Source organism: Rhea pennata, chromosome 3 (assembly GCF_028389875.1).
Source record: "Rhea pennata isolate bPtePen1 chromosome 3, bPtePen1.pri, whole genome shotgun sequence".
NCBI lineage: Eukaryota > Metazoa > Chordata > Aves > Rheiformes > Rheidae > Rhea > Rhea pennata.
The window spans coordinates 84,200,692-84,228,205 of record NC_084665.1 but is presented as its reverse complement, the minus strand read 5'-3'; the positions used below and the strand labels follow the sequence as shown (position 1 = coordinate 84,228,205).

The window sequence follows — 27,514 nt, the reverse complement described above, 5'->3', positions numbered from 1 at the left end:
ATCCATATTGCATCATTTTTTACTTCCAAGGGAGAAGGGTGTACCAGTAACTCTTTTTCCCTTTTTGTTCTCAGCCCATTTCTGCAAAGATAACATCTCAACACAAACCAGCTCTTAAAAATACTCCACTTCTTGAAGGATTCTCCCACCTGATTTTGGAATCCGTTTTACAATAAGAGTAAAATGTAGATTGAAAAGTACCATTGCCCTCCAGTCCTCCAGTTTTCTCATGTGTGTTTTAAATAACTGTTTACCTTGGTTCCATCTGAACAGTTACACAAAATGAAATAAGGTTGAAATAGTCCAGGTAGCATGTGATAGCCATATCAAGCACAATGATCTCTTCCAAAATGGTACAAGCCTCTTTAAAACCTGGAGAAAAAAATATATCAGACTGATCCCAAGAAACAGCATGTGTGCAAAAGGGGAGATGCTTGTACACATCACTTGCATTGTTCCTGATCTCGGCAGTCATCCATGTCCACATCCGAATCAAAGAGGGAGTGTCCAGTGTAATCTGTGTCGGGGGTATGAGAAATGCTGTTCTCTGTCCCTTCTTCATCAAATGTTTCTGTCCTTGAATAAAAGCTGAAGTCCTGCAAGGGAGAGTGAGTCTTGCTTGCTTCACTGCTTTCCTCAGATTCATACAGAGTATTATCATCATCATGGTGCCATTCTGGCCAAAATTTCCTCCTTATTCTTTCACAATACATAGCAAGGTTAATCAGTTCACCTGCAACACAACAGACTCCAGTAAATACATCTAGTCACTAAGTCACCATGACTTGCCTTCTGATGTGGAAGCACTTTAAAGATTTTTGGAAATAAATTATGCAAGTTCTTTCCAAAGAGGCATCAGAAACCTTGTTTCAAAAGGCCAAGATTCAGCCAGTTCTTTGTGACACTGCTTATAACTTTAATGTAACTAAAAATACGTATTATTAATCTACCTACAATAAGAAGGGTTACACAGAAAGAAACATAAATACATGTAGCAAAATAATGATCCCAAATTCAACCTTCACAGAAATTGTTCACGAGAACAAAATTCTAGTATTACAAGTTGTTCAAAACAAAAATTATTGCTCATTTTGCCGGAACTTGGTTTCCAAAGACAGGATTTTTCCAATTCATATATGCAATATATGCAATTTATTTATTTATTAAAATATACTGAATTTGGATAATGGTTTGGTTTTGCACCACCAGATGGCAGCATTGCCCACACGATAAAATTGGCACTTTTTAAGATTTTTTTATGTGGTCACTGGCTCACCTTTCAGTATTTCTAGCCCACATCAGTATACTATGCTTTATATTTATATATTCACATATGTTAATGAGAGTGTGCTTAGTCAGAAGAAACTATAAGAACTTCAAAGAAGAACAAAGTAGTCACAGCACATTCAAGGCAATGTGTATATGTATGTGAAACCAGAACTCTCAATATAGCACAGCACGAGCAGCTGTACGGGTAGAGTCATACATACTGCCTGGGGTATTTACATTCTTTATCATCTATTTATTTTGGTCAACAAACATAGTATTTCTTCTTGGAATTCATGGACTCCCCAAAATTTTAGCTGTGATTCCCTCAGAGGTCAGAAGGGAAAAGGACTGCATAGACAATATTTATGTCCCCATTAAACAATCTCAAGTATTTTTAGCTCGTGCAATGTTTTAACAATAAGCAAGTCTATGCTTCCTTTAGTAGCTAGCTATTTGTTGCACAGAATAGATCTACAGATAACATTCAATCCTTTTATAACTATTTCATGTCCTTCTCCTTAGCTCTTCCCACTTTTCATACTGTCTGATTTTATTCTGAAAAAGAATGCCAAGATGGTTCCACTGGGCTTTCACGTGCTTTTATCACTCCACAAGAAAGGAAAAGAAAAAAGTAAAATTAAATTAAAAAAAGGAAGTATGCTGGCTGCCAATTCATGCAAAAACACAGTGACTCCAAAGTCAGGCTGGATTCTTTCGTTATTCTGTATCTTTATTAACAACAAAGGCTCTAATTTCAGTGGAACAGCAGAACCCACAGTTCAATGAAACTACTCAGCAGAATCTGGCTCACAGCAGTACTTCCATCTTCTAACACACCTTATTAATATTCATTCCTTAAAGGAATTCAGTCTTTGCTATGTTAAACAGGAAAATCATTAAGTACAGGAATAGAAACAGTTACTATGTATAATATTAAGGTGAAGACAAACAAGAATTGGAAGAGAAAACATTATAAAATACAAATGTTATATCAAAGGCAGAAACAGCCCATGATGTAGTTCAAGTGCTCCTGTAATCTTCAAATGTCCTTACAAGGTGCTCCAAGTTTAAACACAGCAAATGCCACCGTGTGATTTTCATCAGAGATCATTTAAACTTTCTTACCTTTGATTAGTCTCTCTGGTCTAGTCCCTGGTAGTGTCCACATTGCCTGTGCCAGATGTCCAAAGACAGTGGCATCAACAGTGGAAAGCTTTGGTCCCATAATATATTTCTTGTCACCTATAAATACAATAGCAAACATTTGTGGAATGCCTGTCACTTTTCCCCAGTACAAAACTGGATCTTTCCCTGACTACACTTTTAACACATCTTTTTACTGAAATGATTTAGTTGAAAACCTTTGTGCTCCTTAAGATATAAGGATTCAAAGACAGGGACTTGATATCATTCCAAAGCTGTTCTTTCAGGTGAAATTCATTTTCCGGTTTCCCCCTGTGTCCACCACTTCCATAAGTAGGCCAGTTATAGAGCAACTGGCCAAATAACCTCCTCTGCTCATCACAGCAGGCAAAGGATACACCCTATACTAGTTCTGCTGTGTTTAAAATCATCTCTGCAACCAGCAGGTGCTTGAAAGCATGATTTCCTTTGGTGTGGATTCAGAATCATTCCCATGTTGAATGCACTTGCGGAAGGAAGATAGTCACACCCTGCATCTCCCATGTGCGCTGATCCAGTTTCAGGTCATCCCTCCGATCATGCTGAAATTGAAAGTGGTACCCAAAGCTTTCCTCTCCCAGTGCTTTTTCAGATCAAAACTGATGTTATCAGTAGGAGTGGTAGTTACTGGAAAAAACGCCAATGTATCTAAAAGCAGGACAGAGATCTAGGCAGGAATCAGCAGCCTGGAGCTTTCAAGAAGTTCGCTAAGGACCTTCTCACATGGTATGTTGCTCTGACTATTGCGACAAGACTCCTCCCTTTCCCTCTCCCCAAAACTATTTCCAGTTTCAGCCCTAATATAGATACAGTGTGCCTGTGAAAGATACCAAAATGAGAGCCCTGGAGAGACTTAAGAGACAAGCGCCTCAGACAACAGCAAAGTAGGTTTTCCCCACACTACCTGAAAACATCCCACTGCCTTAACTACAGCAAAAAAGAAGAAGGTATTTTGCTCTTAGTTCCTCTAGCCTTGAACAGTGTGATTTGTCCCACAGCTGTAGCCCTATAAAAAAGTCTTGATAAGCACATTGCCTGGACTCCCCTCTATCATCAGTCAAGTTAGTATCTCTTCAAGTTAGATGGTGAACTAGCCCATGCCCTGGCAGTGTTCATCTCCTGCTGACCTATACTGGGACCCCAGGCAAAGATTAGCCCAGATATCTACAGTGTGAGCAGCTAAAGCTTAGCAAGATGAATTTTCCTGTCAGGGCCATGATTCAAACAGCTTGAAGAGGCGCCTCTGTCAGCAGTGAGAGAAATGGTAATTCAGGCTGCCCACTCATTAGCAGTCCCACAGACCTGCTCCCTATGGGGACCAGAGAGAGGTGGATGAACACCTGCTGCAGACAGCCTTACTCTAGCCTTTTGCCACTCAACACAGGTCTCCAAATCAAAGGCAACTTTATGGCATTTTACCTTACTTAAAGAGTGCCTCAGCAAGCACAAAAAGGAGACTGCCAGCTCATTTCACCTACCACCAGTGCAGCTCCCCCTGACCTCTAACCGGCAGGAACCAAAGAACAGCATTTTCATCAGGTGTGCAGGTAGGCAAACAAAAACAACCACATGGGAACATCCTGGTCCACAGGCTACACGCAAGAGAGACATCTGCCTGTTCTGCATCGGTATCCTGCCCAGCTCTCTTGGGAGCTGACCACCATGAAAGGTCCCAGGTACACAGTACAAATAAGTGGGTAACTAAATAAGATAAGGAAGAAAATTACATTTCAAAGACAGCATTACCAAGAAAACATGCAGTGTAAGTTTGCTTCTTCAGCACAGGCACTGAAACTTGAGCAAAGACCCAAACAGAACATACAAATGAAACATGCTGTATTTTAGAGATCAGGTTAGAGGATTGAATTGTCCCTCCCTTGGCCCATAGCGCTATAAACTCTGAGATGTGGCATGTAATTGAATTCTCCAAATCCAGTTATGCCAGCTCCCTAGAACCTTCTTCCTCTGTCTGATATAAACTGCCTGCAATTCAGTGGGTTATTAAATGTTAGGGTTATCAAGTGGGTTTAGTGGTTTTATCTCTCTGTACTATAACGTAACAAAGAAGTGCTCAGGAATAAGCAGTAACAGTAACTTTCTATAGCATGTCAGATGCAATTTTAAAATAGAGTAAACTCTCTCCAACTCTTCATAGCTTCATTATCTATTTCCTGAAAACTATGTAAAGGGTAAATGTTGAAAGGATATTTTTAGTATTTATGTGGTGCCTAGCACTCACTGATCTCAAACACAGCTCAAAAATTGGTCCCCAAACCACAGATATATGCTATGTAAAATGCCATTTCACTTGCCAACACTAGGAAAATTCAAAACCATACAACTGAGCTCCAGACTCAGCTCATAATGATGATGTGTTTGGAAGTAATACAGCATTTTAGATGTTGCTTCAACTAAGGTGAGAGCTGAGCCATCCCTTTCTCCTGTAAATAGAGCAATTCCATGTATACAACACCTCTTTCTTTGAAGGGAGTGAAAATGAAGGGGAAGAAGACGACATAAAGCTGTGCTTTCATAAAACAGTAAATCTGGTTATAAGTCATCTCACAACATCCCCACGTATATTTAGTCCTACCAGCTCAAATCTACTTACACAATTTTCCAGAGTAATTTTTCCCCAGATTTTCTGACAGATCAGGTATCATCTCTCAGTGCCTACTTTTATGCTATATTACACAGTGTCCGCCCTCTTAGAGGTGGTATAATGCTACTAATCTTAAAAGCACTTTACTGCATCCCTTGGCTAATGCTACAGAAGTGCAATCACATGACCATGCCTGAGCTGGATCACATGTATACGGCACAGCAGTATGGCAGTGCAAAGGTCCAGTGTTTATGATCACATGCGCCACAGGATTAAAAAAGAATTGGCACTGGGTCAAGAAACCCTGGCCTGAGGTGTCTACTCCTGCCGTAGGACACCCGCATGCAACCAATTAATGTGACTCAGGACTATGGGAGACCTGCACCCTTCCAGAGTAGCCAGGAGGGCTACAGCAGGGCATTTCAAACAGCATTAGAGGCTTACAGCCAGGGTAACCAAATCAAACCCTGTTTCAGCCCTGAGCGCTGCTGCCTTCCACAAAACACTAAATGCCCTTCAAAAACCAGCTAAGGCAGCCACTGCCCCACAGCTCCTAATGCAGAGTCCTCCATTACCCAAAAGCCTGACACCAGCAGCCAGGTAAGAATGCTGAACAGGGACCAAAACATTCACGGACTCTGCCTACCCACTTGCTACCTCTACATAGTTACCAAAATATACATTTTTTATATTGCAAGTCCATGTAACCATATGTCCAGATCCCCTCTCTTCCCTGCCTACCCTCTCTTAAATCAGCAAATTAAGCAATCAGATCTTCTTCCTAATTAGCTGTTACAGTTTGGGGGGCAAAGGCTGTATTTTTTATAGATTTAACAGGCACTTTCAGCAAAGCCTCCCACTATCACTTTTGAGCATAAAGGAACATTACACTTTAAAATAACCACAAATTTTACACTCCCTGTCTACCTCTGTATCAGAACGGCATTTAGGGTTCTCACACTGTACACAGGTTGTATGACTATGAAAGACTCAAAATGCCAAAACTTGAGCATGAAATCACATTGGTAGAAAAAAAAAAATCCCAAAAGAATTAGACATTCAGCCTACTGGGAAGCTGCTGCAGTCAGTTCTAAACTCTCACCCCAGAAGTTTTTTTCTATCCCTTCCTTCCCAGAGCTTTATAATTACAACCTTTAAGACATGGGCCTACTTTAAAATGTTTAGTGGGCTTGATTTGGATCAGGAGCAAGAACAAAAATCTCCTATGTGATACAAGAAACTACAAAATCGGCAGTTTCCTTTAGCCTAATGGGGTATTTAACTATTCATAACACCTGCTGCAACTCTGATGGAGGCTGAACAGCCCACCTCTATTCTATGGACCTTCCTAAGAGCAGAAACGTCTGTTTTTAAGCCTCTGATTTCATTCATGTGCCTGCCACCCCGCACGCACACACCTTAAACGCTGAGCTACTGAACTCTAGCTAGCCCTCTATCACCTCCCACCCTCTACGTGCTCTGCCTACTAACAAAAAGCAACTCTAACAAAAACTCCCCTCCTGTGTCTGCCTCTTTGGCTCCGATGCCATCTGCACTGCTCTAGCCCCACAGAAGGGAGAGGGTCAGCAATACCAAGTGTGAGAGCACTGTTTGGCCCACACAATACCCACAGCAGAAACACAAAGTACAGAGAGATTTCTTAAATGGACCTGGCACCTGAATTTCAGTATTCAACACCTAAGGACACATTTAGGACTCGGCATTTTGCTGCTGCACTCCCTGCCTTCACTGGCGTGCAGCTACCTTGTAGATCAAGGTGGAGCCGAGATCGCTGGAGGCTGGCAACTAAGGTCTCCTGGTAAGTTGTAAAGTCAGACAGGCACTTACCGCAAAGCTCATGGATGGATGGATGCAACACAAGGTTCATCATCTTCTTACATGTGAAGCTGAAGTTGCATTTGAGCTGGATTTTCTACTCACAGTATACAACCAACTTGCTCATGGGCACATTTGTCCAGACCACAGACCAGGACCATGGAGCTATGCTACCTTCCAGTTCAGCTCAGCTCTGAGATAGCAAACACTGCCTACTTCTAGACTAGTAAACAAAATAGGACCAGGGCACAGAATTCAAGCACTAGCCCAGTCATTCAGACTGGGTATTTTTGCTATCATGCACCGGGTGAAGTTTCAGGTAGTGTCTGTGCACAGACTGAAGATAACGTATGTCAGAGGCCATTCCTAATAACTGGTTTAGGAAGTGCCTCCTTTTTTATTGCTGAGTAGCAGGGGGAGACAGCGGGAGTTCAGACTGCTGCAAACAAACCGTGTTGGGCCACTTGGTTTCAGGCCAGAGAGCAGTCCCTGTTCAGCCTTATTTAGAAGTTAGGCAAAGATGTACTCTTTTTACTGAGAAAAGCAGGAAATATGTTACAGAGAAATGCAATGAATGCTGCCTGCACCCAGGGAGTCACAGCATGGCAGCTGGGCCTCCCTCAGGAGTCAGCTCAGTGTAAGGATAGCAATGCCGAAAGAAACTCCACTTCCATCTGCATTGCAGTCCCCAGTGCCTGTGTTTATCTCAGGTCTTCCACTTTAACTTCACTGACCTAGATACAGTCTAAGGATCTGAACCACACTGAATCAGGCACAATAAAGCCCTCTGGGATGAGAGGCATGTTCTTCACTCCAGTTTTACCTTCTCCAATGCCCCCTCTAACAGTGCATATTAAAACTCAGATTCAGAATCCTGCCATGATGATATATGACTATCAGGAATAAGGTAAATATAATTTTTAAACAATACAAGGAAAATGTATTTGCAGTTTAGAGACTGCAGGATGATACCAAGATCATACAAGATGATACCAGTGGGGTGGGGTGGTCCACCATAGAAGGATTAGTTCTAATTCTCATTTTTATGAGAGACGTGGAGGAGTCTATCAAGGAAATAAGGAAAAGAGGCGAAGAAAAATGATGATTCTCAGAAATGGAACGGAAAAAAACATTGTTTCTGGGAATGTCAAAATGAGTGTCACAAGACCAGACAGCTGCCAAGTTATCACTCTCTAGAAGCAGCTCTTGGAATTTAAAAAAGTTATTTGCACTCCCATGTGTATTTTTTTCTGTTAAAAAATAGAGAGCACTAAATTAATCTGATATGCCTGATGACTGGCAGCTGCAGTTTGATACATGCAGCTACTCTGCATTATAGACATCCTTTTCAAGCTCTTAATATTGCCCCCCTAATTAACAGTCAAAATCCCAACTGCTTTATCTTCTGGGAAAACACATGTGCACATATATGTGGAAAGGAATCTGCAAAGACTCTTCTGCAGGCACTAAGCCGACTGACTACCATTTCTTAACCCCAGTGAAACAGGAGAGTCTCCAGTGAGGCTATAAGTCACTCACCTCACTTCCAATCCCCACCCCAGGATACTATGTGGAAGCCACAGTTATCTAGACAGAACCATGAAGAGCTGGTTGGATAAAAATTTTAACATATTGATATTAGCGGAAAAATCAAGGCAGTTACAGAAGATTTGAAAAATGCACCAATAATCAAAAGGGCAAATACAATTTATGTGAATTATTGAACACTGACTAATCTGACACCCATTTCAGAGAGGAACATGAAAAAAGCACACAAGATTCAGCTGGTAGAGTAGTAAAGTAACAGGAATTCAGCAACTGTCCATCAAGATTTTTTTTAAATATGCAAGGCACAACATTCTCATCAATAACTTGAAAGTAAATACAAATGCCTGCTGATAACATATGTATCACAGAATTAAAAAACTGATACAGTGGCAAATAAGACAACCAGGACAGTCACAAACTGGGCCACTACAAGCAAAATAGTACAAGTACAAAGATATATATCTAGAAGCAGGGAACAGAAAGCGTATCTAGTGAATGGGAGACTGATAGAGACAGTTCGGGGGTGGGGGGAGGTTGTTTTGGTTTGGGCATTTTTTGTGGGTTCAACAGATGAAGAAAATACATTATGGAGATATCTGAAGACTTCCACCTACTTTTCCCACCACCACCAAGATTGAGAGATAATTTGATTATAGCATTTATCTTTAAGAGATGATAGAGGCCACCCGAGAGTCTATAGACAAATTTCTATTTAAAATGGGCAGATTTTGATGTGATTAACAGCTGTCACCAATCGCTAATGAAAGCGGTGGCATCTCCAGCTCTTGAAATCTTCAAATCAAAACTGGATGCCTTTCAGAAAGACAGGCTTTAGCCAGAAACAAGACGCTGGCCTCCAGACAGAAACTAACAGTCTGATTCACAGAGATCTGTCTAGATGATTTAATGATTCCTTTCATAAAATCTGACCATCGATGTAGACTCCAGAGACAGAAAGATGCAGCTAGATCTGGGGGACTGCCTGAAAAGTAATTATAGAAATGCAAACTCAGTAATGGTTACAAATAGAAAAGGGTTCAGTTCAATTTGTCATATCTTCATGACTTCTGTAGGACCATCTGCTACACAGTGAGGGCTAAGATGACTCTGAGTAGAGCTTTAGTCTTAGCTCTAGTACATGTTTATGGACCAAGGGAAAGATCAGAAAACTAAGAATGATCAGACTAAGCTACTGAAATTCATCTATCTTACCATAGTCTGTAATTTGTGCAGTACTCAGCAGTATGAAGAAATTGGGTGTGGGAGATGCATGGGAGCACCCTAACCACTCTAAACAAAGAAATCAAAAGACTCTTAACAGTGTTCAGGAATTGTTTCAGTTTTCTCTTGGAAACTATGTATGTATGTCTACTCTTGGCAGATAGGGATGACTTTAGAATAGACTTTAGAATAGTTGCTGAAAATCCCTTAGCTCAGCCTGTCAAGACTGTCCGGCCAGAACCAGCAGGCTCTGCTGAACTTACAAGTCATAGGTCAAACCTTCTCCAGCTCCCTCACAATGTGATGTATGTGGGATCTATCCACATGCTGCCAGCCTTGAAGTCTCTTCCTTCCCTTTTTCAGCAAGCACTTAGTTTCTGCTTTCTGCTGAACTATCTTCACCCTTGCTTTTCCCATCCACCCTACACTTACCTATTTAGAGCATATGCAATCTCTCCTCCCTCTATAGTGCAGGAACAGTACAGGAATGAGGACAGGGCTGGCAGACATCTTTCTGACCATCTGCTCAGCCAACTCTTTAGAAGAATCATAACTGTGAGCAAAGTAACTATGCAGCTACCACCTCTCTTCATTTATGGCTTAAGATTACTCAGTGCTCTCTGTAAGTATGTAGGGATATAGGGAGAGACAAGCTCAAAGAAAGGGACAATCTTCCCCAAACTAATTCCTCGAAATTCTGACTTTACACAAAAGCATTATGTGATTAGAGGTCTGCAGGCTGCAAGGTGTGAAGCACAAGGTAAACAGCTTTGGTACGCATTTCGGCTTTGGCTACACAACAGAAAAGTGTTTCACACGGTTCTAGCTCAGTGAGGTCAACCTTAAGACTAACTCTAAAAGATCCACCCACACTAATCAACAAACCTGAAGCCACGCTTGTTGTTATCATTATTCTGATAACATAGACCCATCTCCTCCAGCAGCTTTGAATAAAGCTGCTAACTAACACCAACCAAATATGACACATGCTAGCTCATAAAAATAACTTCTGCAAAGGATTTTCAAACCACAGCCTCATAATGATCCATCAAACAGTCATGAGTTCCATTAAGAGAAACGAGATTCCCCAGAGTATAAATAAGAGGTTTCATTTCCAGAACTGAACACTGCATTTTCCTAAATTCACATAGCAAAATGCTGTTCCAAAATCACAGGTCACATTCTGTTGCTCTACATAGAAATATCAAGTGCTTAGCAAAGAAATCAGATGGCACATTCATCCCTCTAGGAACACAATTTAGTAACAAGCAAACAGCAAGGAAGGAAACACTGTCCCTGCAAGAATGAACCTGACACTGAATTACAGCACTAAAGTGTATTCCACCTATGGACAAAAGTGAGATTATTTGTGAATGTGGGAACAAAACGGGAGGTTTTGCACAGGCTGACAGGAAGCATATAAAGTCCATCTAATCATGCAGACAAAGGATTAGGAAGAAGCAGAATGCATGTAATTCGTTGTACATTACCCAGAAGGCCTGCTAGAGATCGCATGTCTTTCTCCATCAGGGTGTATATCTCTTCCTCAGAGAAGCGGCCAATGCCATGGCCGTACATTTCCCGTTTCACAATCCCTTTTGTCAGATGGCAGAGAATCCACTTCAGCAAGTCACTAAAGGGGCCACACACTGAAATCATCTTTCGTGTCTCATGGAGATTCTCCACCCATTGGCAATATGCTAAAGTCCTGGAAGGATGGGAAAATAAGTTATAACAGTGCAATACCCAGACAGCCTATCACCGCTACTCAATAGCTCTCACAGAAGTTAGACAGAGAACTTTCTCAGTACTGAGCATTCATTGCCCTGATGGAGAGCTAGTTTCTGGTAAAATGCAGACCTTGATGGCAACTCACACTGTCAGTGAGAACTCTAGATACTACAACTGGTTTTCCAACACTTATACAGGCTGCCTGGTGTTTAGTCTCTCAAGAAGTCACAACTTCTTTAAGGAAAAATGAGGTTCCCATTGAAACATAAATAGGGCTGCAAAATTTTGCTAAATTACAGTAACAAAATGCTGTGTCAAACAGATTTATTAGCTGAAGACAGTCAACAGACTGCACAGACCTGAGCAAGTGGGAATCCTTTCCTACTGACCTACTCCCCCCAATTTCTGCATGATTGAAACTTATCAGTGAAGCAACCTTGCCCCAAAATAAATATTCTTTTAACAGGCATTTTTTCAAAAGGTCTCTGCTCTCCACAGAAACTAGCAATGACACAACCTTTACCAAAAAAAAAAAAAAAAAAAAAAAAAAAAAAAAAAAAAGCCCACACACAGTTGAAGAGTTCATTGCTAAATTAATTATCTTCTGTATTTTTTCATCTCCTGAAAATGATGTTGATCTTAGATGGGATATATTTCTAAAGGACTTTGTTGTATTTCAGCTTCATTGAATGGCAAACATATTATTTTGAAAGAACTCTTCATCAAAATTCTTTTTAACCAGCTAGAATTTTTATTCCCTAACATGAATTTTTATTCTTTATTGCTCCAGCAGGGAAAGAAAAAATTGGTTTATTGCTGTTGCTAGCTAATAAACATAGGCAAAAAGAAATAATAACTCTTCTAACATTTAGTATCTTCCAATAATAGGCATTATGAAGAAACAAAAGAGACGATGCAACTTCTGTCACTAATTTCACAGGAAATTGGAAAAAAAGCTAGACACATCTCCAAGTAAATGAAACAACTATATGAAAGCCAACAGGGCCTCAGAAACATTGGGAGTTTATAACCATTATTTTATGGTATTTTAAGCAGTTTCCAAACTGAAAAATCTAAAAGTGGACTTGCACATTTGAGACTGTAGGAAAACAGGTTCACAGGGATACAACGAACAAGTGACATTACACACAAAAGTTGAAATACCAAAAATTGCAATATTAATGCAATATTAATGCAATATTAAATGCTTGAGTTTCCAAGGTGATCAGAACTCAGTTTTTCTAATTGACTTTGGTTTTAACCACTGCACATATTTCTAATCTGATGTTATTTCCTTAGTGTCTATGCTGATCAGACAATTTAAGAAATAAACAAAGCAAAATCATCTGGGCAACTCCTGTATATTTCTTACACGTGTTTTATTAAACTCCTGTATGTCATAAACAGAAGCTGAACTCAGCACTCCGATCACAAAACAACTACTTCTACACCACAAAGAAGTTCTAATCTTTTAAGCTGTTTTATCACATTCTTTGTGTGTTAATTACCATTAGCATGAGGTAAAAGGAGAATATTTGCCATAACAGCTTAAAAAAAAAAAACAAAGCAAAACTTACAGCTCAAATTTACAATTCCAGCAACGCAGAGCATGAAAGGCATTTTAAATTCTATTATAAATTGTCTACTACAGGAAAAATGTCTTCTACTCATTGATCTCACTAAGTTAGTAATGGTGAGGAATGTGCATGATTTGCTGCAAATGCATAAACAATAAAGAACAAAAATGTGCCTGCTATGTTTTTGATGGCTTTTTTCCCCTCAACAAAATTCTCCACAACCTCTTGTATCATATTAATATGACAAAAACATTCCAATGACATTTCATACACTTCAATACAACCTTTTGAATAAAAATGTTTTACATTAGCCTTCTTATTTTTCAAAATAATGCATTATACTGAAGTTGCTGGGTGAGTATCAGCAAAGCAGAGCTTGAGACAATGCCAAATTTAAAAAGGGGCACCAATGCAAAAGGAAGAACACAGAGCTAGCAAGCAAAGGAGTAAACAGGTACTGAAATATTGGAAATACTAACTTTAGCTAAGAGATGAGGTGCAACACTGTTCTGCTCCGGCAACAGATATAGAAGGTAAAATACAAATTAAGAAAGACAGAAATAAAACTGGGCTGAAAGTGCACAGGTCTTTGATAATGCAGAACATTTCAGAGCTACTGTTTCACAGGTCTGCGAAAGGACAAAATCTCTTGAACAGACACAACTTTTAACAGGAAGAAAGAATCTGATCTTGATGCTAACATTAGGAAATAACTACAAGTATTTTCTATAGCTGTCTGCTATTATTTGTATTACTTTAATAAGCTAAGAAAAATCTCATTTTCTAAACACACTGTTATGTGTCTCACTACAAGAACACTCTTTCCCCAGTCCATATGAAATCAGCTTCACCTGGGAATTCTGCAACACAAACTAGTTGCTTTAAGACAACAGAACTGGCCACTGGAAGAAAAACAAGACCAGACAAAACAAAACAAAAAAGAAGTGAGGACACTCTGCTAGAGTAGTTCAGAAAAATCACTACAGTCGCACACAACTAGTTTTACCCTGTAGAGCTGCCATGACTATTGTTCGGCCTGGCTCTCACCAGTTAGCTGGCACTGCACCAAGAATAATCAACCATGTCTAGGACAGCTTTAATTTAGGGCGACAGGATGAATAAGGTTTCCCACAAAGCCAATTAGTCTGTGCTGTAAAACAAAAATACATTTCCCTAGTGCTCACTTGCTAGCTCTGGGGTAGAAAATTTTTGGATGTGGAAGAGGCAGAGACCAGATGAAGTGTCTGACAATCTGAATAGCGATGCAGTGAAAGCAGAATGCCACTGGATTTAGGTATTCTTGTCTAGCTTAAACTGTTAAACGTAGCCTTAGACATGTGCCTGTCGCTTTCAATGAACAAAGTTGTCACAAGTCCCAAATCTCAGATTTTCATGGGTGAAGAAACCCATGAAGCTAACCAGACAATCACCAAGTTTATTCCTATAAATCTATGGTCCTGAGCACAGGAAAGCAAAGTAGGGTCAGATTTACAGACAAAGTTAAAACCACTTTTAAAACTGGCTTTACCAGGCACTTGATCAAAATTATTATATGCAAAGGTAGACTATTCTGTCCTTCCCAGCAAAAAGAGCTCCTCTGTATTTAATCCCACACATCATCCCTCTGCCCCAGGTTATCTAAATAGAATATTATCAAAGTTATGAAAAAGTTAAGAAATGCCAGAAATCAGGTAGTCTATGTAACCTAATTCAGCATGATTATATAGTTTTCAGAGTTAGTAGTTATGTGATCATATAATTATTTGAAACATTTGCCTGAACTGAGGGTTTTTGAAAATTTTAGAATTTCCATTTGTGTCAGAACATTTGTATGAATCTTAAGAGTACAACTACAACCATAACACATTAAAGAGTAACATTACAGGGGAGGAGCAAATCTGAAGTATAACAGGAGCTTTGGCCTCATCATGAAAACTAGAAGAAGAGACGGAGAAAGTGATTCATCAACAGTGGCTTTTTACCATCCCTAAACTAAGATTTAAAAAAAAATACCAAGGCAAGGGAGAGGTGTTCAAGGTGATGTGAACTGGAGGATATTTTTCCCATCTAAATCCTGTGTAAAGTCAAAGCATGAAGGCAGGAATTTCTCAATATATGAAAGGATTCTAACGAAGTCATTCAACAAGCAGCTGTAGAAACCCTGCCCGCTATGCAGCTTCTCAGAGTAAATGACTTTTAAGATGCTAGCAGTATTCAACACTCATCATTGCCAACAGCGAGAGAGACAGCACTATTATAATTAATCTTGACGTATTTAAACATCAGTTATATCACATTTAATACATGACAAGTTTGAATTTCAAAGTCAGATTCACTTATATTATCATATCATGCTTTTCCTGTTCTTCAAACACTCACTGCACAGGCAGCTTAGATGAGGTAAGAGGTCATGTTTATATGGTCTTCTTGCAAGACAAAACAAACAATGAGTTGCATAAATATATGTAAAAAAATCACTAAGGTTGTGTTTGACAATACAACTAACCAATCTAACGGGTTAGATTGGCTAAGCTGTATATTCAAAGCTTTATCTTCGCACTAGTGTTAATGTCTGAGATCCCTCTCCTAAGATTGAAGTGTTAAAAAGCATTTGCTAGCTACAGCCAGCCTCCCAAGCACTAGGAATTTCCAGAGTTCACCTGGTTTTTAATGTTTGCAGTACTGACTAGCCCAGCGTGCAAATATCAGAAAGAATCAGAAATCAGGTATCATCTGGCCTTTCTTATACAGAAAGTCTGATCCCATTAAAGAGCAATGGATACACCACAAAGTCAACACTTGAGCATCCTGAGAGTGACTGTGTGGCACCCAGCTGATACCTAACAGCCCACTGATTTCTGCACATGGCTGAGATGGAAATGACCCAGCTTAAGACTTCCGCAACTCATATGACCTGAGCACAGATCCAAGACCTTAGATAAGAAACCACTATCTGGGCAGCAGAACCAGTTTGCCTCCATCTCTTCCCTGCTCACTTGGCCTAATACCAACTCATCTTAGCCGGCTTTTTCTTCTGTATCAGTCAAGCATAGAAAAGGCCTAATAGTTGGCATTCTCCAGGGTCAGGAGTTCCAGCACCTGCTCCGAGTCACTCACACATCCCAGGGATGCGCTCTAACACCTGTGCTAACACAGGTATGCTCACTCACCGTCTTTCTCTATGCCCCCTGCCAGACATTGCAGCCTAACCCCTAAGGGCTCACAGGCTGAGATTCACCAAAGCCCTACCTTGATCTCAACTCTAACTAAAGCAGCAATTTCTACCTTTAAAAGGTACCAAGCAATTGGAGCTGCTGCTGAAGATAAGCTCTTAGCTCAGCTGAAACTAAACATTTCATGAGGAGATGCTGAGCACTCATCAGGATCAGTTCCATACAGAGACAACACACCACAAGATGTACTTTGCTTCTTCATTCAATAAATGTAATACTGTATTATTTATTTATGATTAAACTACTTTGCATGCTGCTGGCAATTAAATTGCATTAATCATATTTTATATCATTGCCCTTGATTTTTTAACTCTTATTTGCAGAAGGGCTATCTATCACTGTCAACTTCACCACTGTGGGATCTGCAGACACCAAACGTAAACGTCTGCTGGGAAGGGGAAAGATTCAATCAGCAATGTGAAAGAACTCCACCATCATGAATGCAGTTCTGTCAGGTAAAAAAACTCAGTCTTGCAGAGATAAGGTCTGATTTTGTCTTGGTGTAACTACATGATGGTCAAAGCTGTTTTTTTTTTTCACGAATTGCATCAACACATGTGTGACATCCCATCATTCTGGCCTGCGGGTTTTCCCCCTATAGAGAATAGGCGCAGCGTAATCGCATCAATGTAGCGTACCTCTTGTAGAGCAAGGATATAAAACAAGGATATAACACAAGCCAAGGATGCACCTTAGTGAAACTTACCCCTAGGATGAAACAGAAAAGGCCACACAGAAATACACCCAGATACATCTTAATTCTTAATTTTTAGCTTTGTCCATCTTTTTCAATGCCATCTCTCTGAATCAACACTTGGATTTGCAGTACCTCCCCCCTACCTCCCTTGTTTCGTGCTCAGTGGCCAAGTCAGCTCAGTGGGAGTGTGGCTGGACAGCCAAGAGCTTCACAAAGGAAAGAGTGATTCTAATTAAGACATGCAGTATGTGTGTATGTTTCTTATCAATAATGTTACATTTAAAGCAGCAAGTCGGCAGACCATGAAACAACCAATATTAAGGGAAGGAGATGGAGCATTAGGGGATTAAAAGGCCTTATCTTCCCTTCAACAGCCACATTAATTAGAAAAAAAGAGCAACAAAAAAACAATCTCATTTGCAGGCTACCTAAGTCTGGGAACAGTAATTAGATTTTTGAGGATATGTCACTACAGATTGGGTATAATCGAAAAAGGTCAGATTTTGGAAGGGAGAGATTATGTTTCTAAACCACATCATTTAAATCTGTCTACTAAATGCTAAAATTGTTCCCAGAACACTACAAATGACTTGAAGAGCTACACGTACACATATTGCTGTTCATCTTCAACAAGAAAAAAAAAAAAAAAAACAGGCAAATATAGTCAATTTAGATCATACTTTTTTAAGATAAAAAGTGTAACACAAATGTTAAGACTTAGTAGAACACAGGCTTAAATGCATGCTTGAAAGCAAACTATTGGGAAAAAGCCTTGTGCCTGTAGAGGTATCCAGTGCAGAATCCAAGATGCAATGTCCGTGCTTTACTTCTGTGAATCCACTTTTGAAAGGACACTTAAGCAAGGAGTGAAATGTAAAGGGTGATGGGGGGGGGGGAAAGAAAAAAGATACTTAAAAAAAAAAAAGATGAGAGAAAAGTATATTAAGTATCAACAGTTTTATTTAGGTTTTCATTCCTATAAGTACTTCAGTTGGATACTGTACTTCTCAGGATACTGTGACTAATACTGTATCCTACCAAATGGCACTATGGGTAACAATACGTATTAACAGGAGTACTCTGTGTTGAAAGAAAGGTAATAATACATATTGTAATCACACACACCACATACACACAGATAATTAAAGCTGGCAATTGTAAGAACACAGTATTTTGGATTAACTCCAAATTCTGGATTTTGGGGGAGTTTTCCCCTGCCAAACCATAAAAGTATATAGTCATCTTGATTTTTAGCTTTTTATTAACAAGGTTGTTTCTCTAGTTATGAAGGCCATAGGTAACAGGACTGAGCCCACTGTTGTGCCCTTCCGCAAAGTTGCGGGCAAAGGGCATGATTCTTTCCTTCACCTACACATTACTGTAGCTCCCAGAGGAGTTACTTCTAATTCATGCTAGGATGTTATTCATGCTAGGATGAGCAGAAAGAAGCACCAGTTCCCTAGACTGAAGAGACTTGTGAAATTAGTAATCAAGTTTCTGTGTTTTATGCAAAACAAATAAGCATACATTTCCAGACAAAAGTGCAGGTGCAGATTTGATAGCATCAGAACAGAACTAGCTTTACCATGCAAGCTTACCAATAGAAGTGCTCCTCCACCATTTTTGTCACTGCTCTGGAAACAGCTCTTTCATGTGGACCAAGGTTTTTATTTAAATTCACTCCAAGTTTCTCTTCCAAAAAGTCAATAATGAACTCAGTGCCAGACACCTTTTTGTGATTGTATTCAATCCAAGGCATTTTCCCTTGAGGGGAAAGTTTTCCATCAAAATAGTTCTAAGGAAAAAAGCAAGTAAACAAACATACAGACAAAAAGGCCCTTGAGAGTCTGTTTATATCAAAATAAAGCTTTTTTAATAATTTTCTATGTTTTGAAGGCAACATTATCTAATAAATATTCAAAAAAAATCAATACTCTCTCTACTAGTGGTAGCTACTGAATTAGAGCAACAGCATTACTCTATATGAAAATACAAAAATAGCTATTTCCAGGTCCTGCAACACTTTTATACTAGAGGTTGTGTGATTTAATACTACTAAGAACTGAGTTACTTACTTAAGGGGTTGGAGATGCTCCAATCTCCCAGAAGATTGGGCCCAATATTCTAAGCAAGTTTTTAATCACAGAAATCACACTAAATTTGGTTTTTACATAGAGCAACACTTTTCATGTTGAAAGTACTTCGCAATGATTAATCCACTACCTCTCCCAGAAAGCTGCATTAGCTCTGAGAATCAAACACATACCCACAACTGTACAATGAGATGCATTCCATTTCCTCACTAGGCAGACGGCAAATCTGCCCTTACACATGCTCCTACAATACCATAGCTTTGAAATTTCAAGTATTTACAGATATACTTATTACAACTGGATCCACAGGAGTTCAGCACCTTCGCTGAGTATAGCATTAGTCTACTGCTGTACCAGTATGTCTTCTTAATGTAACACTCCTACAGGAATAACATGTATTCTCTGCATTTTACAGTTGGAAAAGGTGAAACACGGAACTTAAATAGAAAACGTATTTCTCATCTGACAAATTCTACAGGAATTCTTGGCTTGTAAAATGTGATCAGTCAGGTATTTGACTTCAATTCTGTTTCTTCCAAATTAGAGACACAAGGTAGAACTGTATTCCCTTCTTGTTTCTTGTCCTGTCCTGTCTTTTCCCTTCTTGTTTAAGTCACGGTGAGCTGTTGTTTAGCAAGAGAAAAAAAATCCTAGCTCAAACACGAATCATAAAGACTCACAAAACTCAGGCTCCGAACTCAATACCTCTGTCTAAGTATTTTGAAGTCTAATTCCTGATCTCTGAAGGTTTAGGGTTAGCAGTTTTGTGTTGATTTATTTGGGTCTAAAATATTTACTTTTCATAAAACCATTAAGATTGATTAAGATACCTCCTTATGCAGCCGAGAGTACACAACAGAATGCAACTCCAACTCCGTCCTGCTCTTTGAACACACAACCTCTTGGCTACAGCTCAAAACATGGATGTGTAACGCACTACGAACATGTGGCCATTTCCAGAAGCTCTTCCCTTTTGGATCAAAACACAAGAAATGGGTAACACTGCTGGGAACGCAACGCCTTCTGGTTGTAGTGCCTTCTGGGATTTCTGCCCAAACAAATATTATGGTAGGAGTAGCCAGTTACATAATGTCTCATCTACTGAATCTATGCGTGGATGAATAAAGCAATGGGATCCACCTAGTTTGCACATATGGGTGGAAAGGGGGTCATTAGTTTGGTCAATGGGGAAAACACTACAACTGCTGAACACCTGGAGCTTAAAGAACACTGCCCTGTCCTTTCATCCTCTACGCCCCTCCTTCAAGCAAAAAGCCCTTCTTTGTGGGCCAAATTAACAGATACATTTCCATGGATACTTCATTAGGTATTCAACAGAGAATCACAAACTTTTTTCTAAAGAAATGTAAAGTGTTTATGTGGCACTGAACATTGCTGATTTAATCTCTATTTAAGGTCCATGCAGCCTTTCAATAAGAGATTTCCCTTATTATGCACAAACACTGACTTTTTGCAGAAGCTGCTGAACTTTAAAATATATTTATTATACACTGCAATTACTCTATTATTATTGCAATTATTATAGCCCATATCCTCTGCATTCCAGAAAAAGCAAGTTCTTTCTATACAAATATATGCTTATTCAAGCACATATATACACATACTTTGTAGAAAAAGTTCTGTATTGCACTTTCAAAAGCTTAATTAAGAGCTAAGGTTCCTATGTAAAAGTTGGTTTAGGTAAACTTAAAAAACTGCTCAGGATTTTCATGTTTCATTACATTCAGTTTATCAGAAAAAATAGGAAGTATCTTTTGATGAGCTAAGAAAATTTTAATCTATGGACAAACGTTCAGTTTCACTGTTCTTATATCCACTGTTCTGAAGGAGGTATTTTTAGGCTTGAAACTTTAGTATCCTTATAGCTGCTACTAACTACCATCAAATATTTATTAACTTTCCACTTAAAAACTGGTCCAGCTGCAAAGCAGGGAAAAGCCCTCTCATAGTACATTAACTGCAGCCTGCAAAGCAACTGTAATAAGAGCTCCTGGGAAGCTCAATTATAGAGGAATTTATAAACAAAATGGCATAGGGCACTCCTGGAATCATTTTACAGTATTATACAGAAGAAGTAAGGCTCCAAATTTTCAATAACTGCTGCTTATATCTTACCTTTCTTCATGCATCTTCTCAAAGAGGTGATCACTTTCACAGACCTCATATGAAACAGCACATTTCCGCTGTGCTAATACTTATCAGATTACATAAATGCTCAGAACTTTAATATCCATGAGATAACACCCAAAAGATCTCTGCAAGTACCCAAGATGGGCTCCTTCAAAACAAACTTTATGAAGAAGAGCATCAGATTCACACACTTTGAAAAACAGCTAGGTTACAGTATTAACGCTAACGTGGAAAGGGCTGCCTGAATTATTTTAGAAATACAGTTTCAAAAAAATCTAAAGATATTGCAAGAACACATCTGTTTGAAGCAATTCAGATTGCAAAAAGTTTGGAATACTACACTTAATGGCATGTGAGAAGAGAAATGGAATTAAAAGTTTTTTTGTGGTACACAGCATGTTATTCAGTACTCTAGTACACTAAAGTCAAAGCACAAGGAATCAAAAGAGTAAAATCTGTATGACGTAAGTCACAATTGGAAAATGTTCACAATCTTTGTTCCACAAAACAGTCAGGAAATTTTTGATTAGAAACACCTTTTCTCCACCTAATTTTCAAACCCTTCCTCCTAAGCAACCTAATCTGCAGGAGGGTGATGACCCACAGCACAACTACAGAGGTAGTTGTGGTAGAGGCCACTGCACGAACCGTGGCCAGAGTTTCTCTGCAATGATCCCCACGAGTGTGTGAGCACTTTCTTTCGAAGGCTTGCCTTACTCCTGTTCACCGCCAGTGCACAGAGTTGCTGGTCCATGCCCTCTCACATGGTGAGTAACCCCCTGCGCAGGTTAAGTCATGGTAGCTACTACAACAAGGGAGTAACAATTTTGCTTCCCTCCATAGCGAAGCACTGAACCAGCCCAGCCCATGGTATTATTTATTCGGTGTTCAGTTTCAAAACAGAACTGTGCAGCACTCAGCTGTAACTCAGTGCAACTGCTGCTTGTAGTAGTTACACACGGTATGTCACCTCTCAGCAAGGGATGAGAGAAACAACAAAACACCGACACCAGCAGAGCTGTAACAAAGAACTGGAAACATCAAGTGTTTCACTCAGGACAAGGAGGACAACCCAGCAACAGTAATACTGGCCTCAGTATTACTGAAGAATCAGTAATACTGAGAATTGATACTACGGGCCTGGAGAGAATTCATCAAACGAAGTGGTCCTGGCAACCTGTTGGTAGTGGTAGCCAGCCAAACTAGCCAAGCAGTGCAGGCAACAACTGAATCAGCTGATGGGAAGCCCATCAAGTGTCTCCGTCATGTGGCCTACTGGTAACACAGTGATGAAGGAACAAAATAATAATAATAAAAAAAGTCTCTGGGTATAGAAATTGTCTATATCTGAATATAGACAATTCTTCAGATAATGATTCCCCATCAGCTATTAATTCCAGCTCCAAACCATGCCATTCATCTTCTACCCTCCAACTAAGAGGCATTCCTAATCTCCTGCTATAGTCTACTCCTCTGACTGTTTCTATCCTCCTCTGCTTTTCACAGCCCGAAGCAGTACTGCATTCCCAATGACAGAAACAGAATCTCTGCTTATTTCATTCAAAAAAAATGTTGTTTCCTCAGCTCATAAGCTTACCTTCACCTCTAAAAAAAGCTTCAATTCTAAAATGCTATATATGGTTGGTAACCTAACAAAGGATGAGCATGCTCTTACAATAGCTGAGCCCATACACCTATCTGCTGTAAAGAACTACAGTCATCTAGATACCTAACAGATAACTACAAGTCTACCTTAACAGCTTTACTGAGCAGAATAAAGTGAGGTAGGACAAGCTGACCTGAAGGCAGCAGTGCCACTTCTACTAAATACTGCTCTTTGTGGTGCCTAAAATAAGGTTTGCTCTAGCAGAGTAAGCATTAGCTTGACCTAGTGACTTAATCAAAACATGGTTAGGCCCCATGTCAACATAAGGCCAGGAGAGGACTGACTCCTCCTGGTTTCCTCCATTTTCTTGTATTTCCACTTTTTATAGAGTATGGAAGACCAAAATTAAAGATAGTATTTCAATTTACACTGTGGAGAAGGTTCTCTAAAATGAGATAGGCTGAAAACATTTGTGTGTTTAAAAGACTGGACTGCAACAGAGAACACACAAACTCTTAAAATCCAGGTATCTGTTTCAATAACTGCAGTCAAATTTCCTGTGGAAGGCAGGGCTGACAGTTGCATTTCACATGCCTCCAAGCAGTCATCTCATCTGATGCCTATGACAGCTACCAAAAGCAGCACTGCCACCACACACTGCAGCCAAGATCGCTGATGCCACTTTCTTCAACATAGCAGATCAATAATGCAGAATATTTTTGTGTGTATCAAATTCAAGATAGTACCTAATTACCTGCCACATTATCACTTGCAAAAGGAGACAGGCAACAAGCAGTGTGCATTCAGAGATTGGGTTTCAACCTCCTCATCTTCAACTATCTGAAAGCAAGATTTAGTTCCACAAATGTTTTAAGTTAAGTTAATAAAAGTCAGCACTTGTTCTTACCCCCAGATATCCACCCACCTCCTTGTGTCAGCACAGCATCTGCATGGCGAGCAGAGAGCATGGGGACACGATCTGGTTAAAACTAAATAAGCTATTTGTTCATGATTCTGGCTGTGTCAGTTCTGACCTTAATGGATTTCCAAATCAGATTTGCCATGTGGTGCAGAAAAACATGTGCTGGCAAAGGACAGAAGAGAGGCAAAAGGAAGCAGCCAAAGGAGACTCAAAAGCAGGACTATGGCTCTTGGTGGTCATGCTGACGTACGCCAGCTTACTGTGCTCACAGCTAGTTAGTTGTTCGTATAGTGGATAGGGATAAAGAGATAGGCAACAGAGAGCAATGCTGATCTTCCATATCAAAAATAAAAAAGGGAGAATAACCCTCTGGAAATCCTTCTCTAGCCAAAAGATTGAGTGATTCACTTCTTTCCAGTATTTGCTTTCTGAAAGACTCCATCCTGAATCATACAAATGTGGAACATTACTTTCCAGAAATAATCAAATTCTGTGACAATTATCTTTTAAACTGTCACTTTAATTACTTTCCACTAGAGCAACTTTCATCATTCCAAACCTCTGAACTGCACAAACTGCACAAAATTGGAAAGAACACAGATCTCACCAAAAATACAAATTTCCTTTCAAATGTGCAATTTCTACCCATATTACAATGGTTTGAGAAGCAATGCAGCTTAAGTTCTTCTGGCCCTGTTCAAACGTCAGTATCTCACAGTTTCTGTAAACCAAACTGAGGAAAATACATCCTGTGGGCTAGAAATCTCCCTTCCATATACTGCAGTACTTGATTCAAGTACCATTAAATTTTAAGATGAGCATTAAAACTCATGCCTTAAAAGGTAAAGGTGTTTGATATCCATCCATCTTCTGATCTGATTAAAACACAAATACGTTAGAAATTGTAAAGGAGGTTGTTTTTCCCTCATAAAACATTGGACATAAACAGAGCATTCTTCATAACAGCTTGATACGCAGGAAAAAAAAAAAAAAAGGAATTTGAACCCATCTAAGATGAGCATGCAACTTACTTAGAGCTCAGTTCCTTTAAGATAAAGTAAGATCCCAAACTTACTCCACTTAAAAAAATATAGAGACATTTCTCCCGCATTTCTCCCACCTAGGATCCGTATCATATTTATCATTACTGTTTTATCATCTTAAATGCACATGATGCACATACATCACAAACAGCAAGAACTACTCATCCTGCATTTCAAAGAGCGTGCTTTCTGTATAACCTGTCTGCCAACACTGCAATGTACTGTGAGCCAAACTAGTGGCGTCGCAACTAAACCTTGACGTGAACAAACAAGAGAGCTAGATTCAATATTCTTGTATCCTTCATTCACTGGAGTAGCCAGGGCTTCATTCCCTATGGAAAGATGGTATTAGATACTGCTCAACAGGAACCTAGCCACTACTGAAATGCAGTATTCACGACCTCTACAAACAATTCTAGCTTCCTTCACGAGACAGGAAGCATCAGTGAAGGGAGATTAAATTAACAGAATACACATCTTCCAAGGAGAGCACAGGAGAGAACCTCTCAGAGAAAATAAGAAAATTCAACTATGCAATCTTGATCTCTTAAACATGGTGAAAATCAAAGACCAGACAACATTGTTTTAGTTTTAAGGTTATCATTTAGCATTAAATAAACTCCAGACTGTTCTCCCCCTTCAGAATTTCTAACCAAAATTAATTTCTAACATTCAGTTTAGCCTTACCAATTAAATCTAGAGCTGTTCAGGCCACTCTGTTTATTCAAGTCATATCCTTAAAGGTTACAATCCAAATTTAACCAGAGAAAAGCAAGCAGCAGTCTACCCACCTAGTGGTCCATATACATACACATCTCCTTCCATGAGGCAGTTTGTTTGTTTGTTTTTTTCCCCCTATATTTGCAATTTCATGCGATTATAAATAATAGCAATGTAAAGGGAAAATGTGTAAGTTTACCTGGTAGGGTAAATCAGCCATCCTTAAGTAAGTTTCCATTTTCAGACAGAAAGGAGATAAACTTGGAACACCATTGTTAGGCCTTGAAAATTGATGCAGTATGATAGCATCTTTTGAATCAACCTCTTGCTCTTTCCTGTCAAAAATGGAATGGAATTAAAAAAAAAAAAAAAAAAAAAAAAAAAAAAAAAAAAAAAAAAAAAGTGTGTTTCAGGCATCAGTAAGTTAAATACACAAAGGAGAAATCCGGGCTGAAGCAGAACGTACATCCTCCCTTAACGGACTACTGCGGTTTTGTTACTCATTGGACCTGGAGCCGCTCAAAAGCGCTCACCGCCGCGGCAGGCAGGCAGCTCGGCTAGCTCCACACCAGGGGGAGCCGGACACCCGGCAAAGAGGCCCACGAAGCCCACGCAGAGAACAAGCGAACAGCGAGCCAGGCCTCCGCGCCCCCCTGCGACCCGGGGGGACGCGCACGGACCCCCGCGCCGAGCCGGCCGCCGTCCTGCGCCGCCGCCAACGCCGAGCGAAACGCGGAAAAACGGCGGCACGGAGCACGGCTGAACGCGGCGCGGGGCCCCGCGCCTGCAGCGCGCACGGGCGCCTCCGCGCTGCCGGCGCGCAGCGGCCGGGCGAGCTCCCCTCAGCACGTGCGAGGGCCGCCGGGCGCTGCGGCTCTGCCCGCGGCCGGCCGCCGCCTCCCGCGGGCTGCGCGGCGGCGGCGCGGCTCTGCCGCAGGCCGCGCTGCGCGCAGGCGGCTGCCGGGCCGCGCCGCGCCCGCCGCCATTTCGCGGCGCTCACCGTATGGCCAGCAGCTCGTGGAGCAGGTAGGCGGCGGCGGCCAGCAGGGCGCCGCCCGTCAGGTACAGCGTCTTCTTCCACCAGGAGTCGGAGCCCAGCGCCGCCATGGTGCCGCCGGCGGCGGGCAGCGGGAAGGCGACGATGTCCCCCCCATACAGGGCGTGCGGCGGCTCCTCGGGGCCCGCGCACCAGCCGAGCGCCAGGCTGCGGTTGCGGCTCAGGTCCGCCACGCAGGAGCGGGGCGCGGCGAGCCCGACCCCCCAGGGCATGCTGCGCCCTCGCCGCCCCGCGGCGGCGGCAGGCGGCGGCGCGGCCCCGGCCCCGGCTCCCGCATGCCGGTGCCGCGGCGCCGCGCCCGCGCCCGCCGCGGGGAGGGGACGGCTCGGGGCGGGAGCGGCGCGCGGGGAGGGAGGGGAAGGGAGGCAGGGCCGCGGCTGCGCTCCGCGGGAGGGGGCGCGCAGCCCGCCCGCCCGCCCTCTCCGCCGGCATCCCCCCTTCTTACCGTTGTTATTTACCCCCTCGCCTCCTTTCTGTAGTATTATTCCTGTTATTTCTCCGGAGGAGGCGGGTGCCCTCCGCAGAAATGCGGGCTCGCTTTGGGAGCGCGGCTGCGGCCCGCAGTGAGCCCGGCCTCGACCCCGGTGTTTTGCGTTAAAAATACCTGCGCCCTGCTGCTACGAGCTTGGCTGCGCTGCCGCTGCCTTTGCGGAGGAACCCGCCGCCCAGCCCGTGTCTCCAGGCTCCGTGCTCTGCAATCCCGGTGCCCAGTTGGAACAGAAAATGACAGTATGTTAAAAAAAAAAAAAAAAAAAATCAAGCCGAAATACCTGTTTTCCAATTATACTGATGCTTGAGCAGGTGGCCGAGAAGATCACCTTTAAAGGGTAGAGAAAACCAGAAGCAAAGTGACATTAACACAAGTGCCTCGGTCCACAAGGCGGCAAGATTTTACTGCACTCATGTGGGATAACCTTACACCTGTCCCTTACCTTCAGACTTAACTGCTGCATCCTGGGTGCCCCAAGGCAGGATGAGCAGGGCTTCACTTCATAGTCTGCGGAGTATCCGCGGCTCTGCACATCA

At 41.2% G+C, this 27,514-nt stretch overlaps 1 protein-coding gene across 1 annotated transcript; it reads right to left on the bottom strand.

The window, feature by feature from the left end:
• FAXC (failed axon connections homolog, metaxin like GST domain containing) lies at positions 1-26,700 on the bottom strand. Its single transcript, XM_062572718.1, has 6 exons — positions 26,432-26,700; positions 25,631-25,766; positions 18,495-18,691; positions 11,149-11,366; positions 2,395-2,511; positions 1-733 (listed from the first exon to the last, which is right to left on the bottom strand). The coding sequence occupies exons 1-6, from the start codon at positions 26,698-26,700 to the stop codon at positions 444-446; spliced, it is 1,227 nt and encodes a 408-aa protein (XP_062428702.1). The 3' UTR covers positions 1-443.
• Between the last annotated feature and the right edge of the window lie 814 nt (positions 26,701-27,514).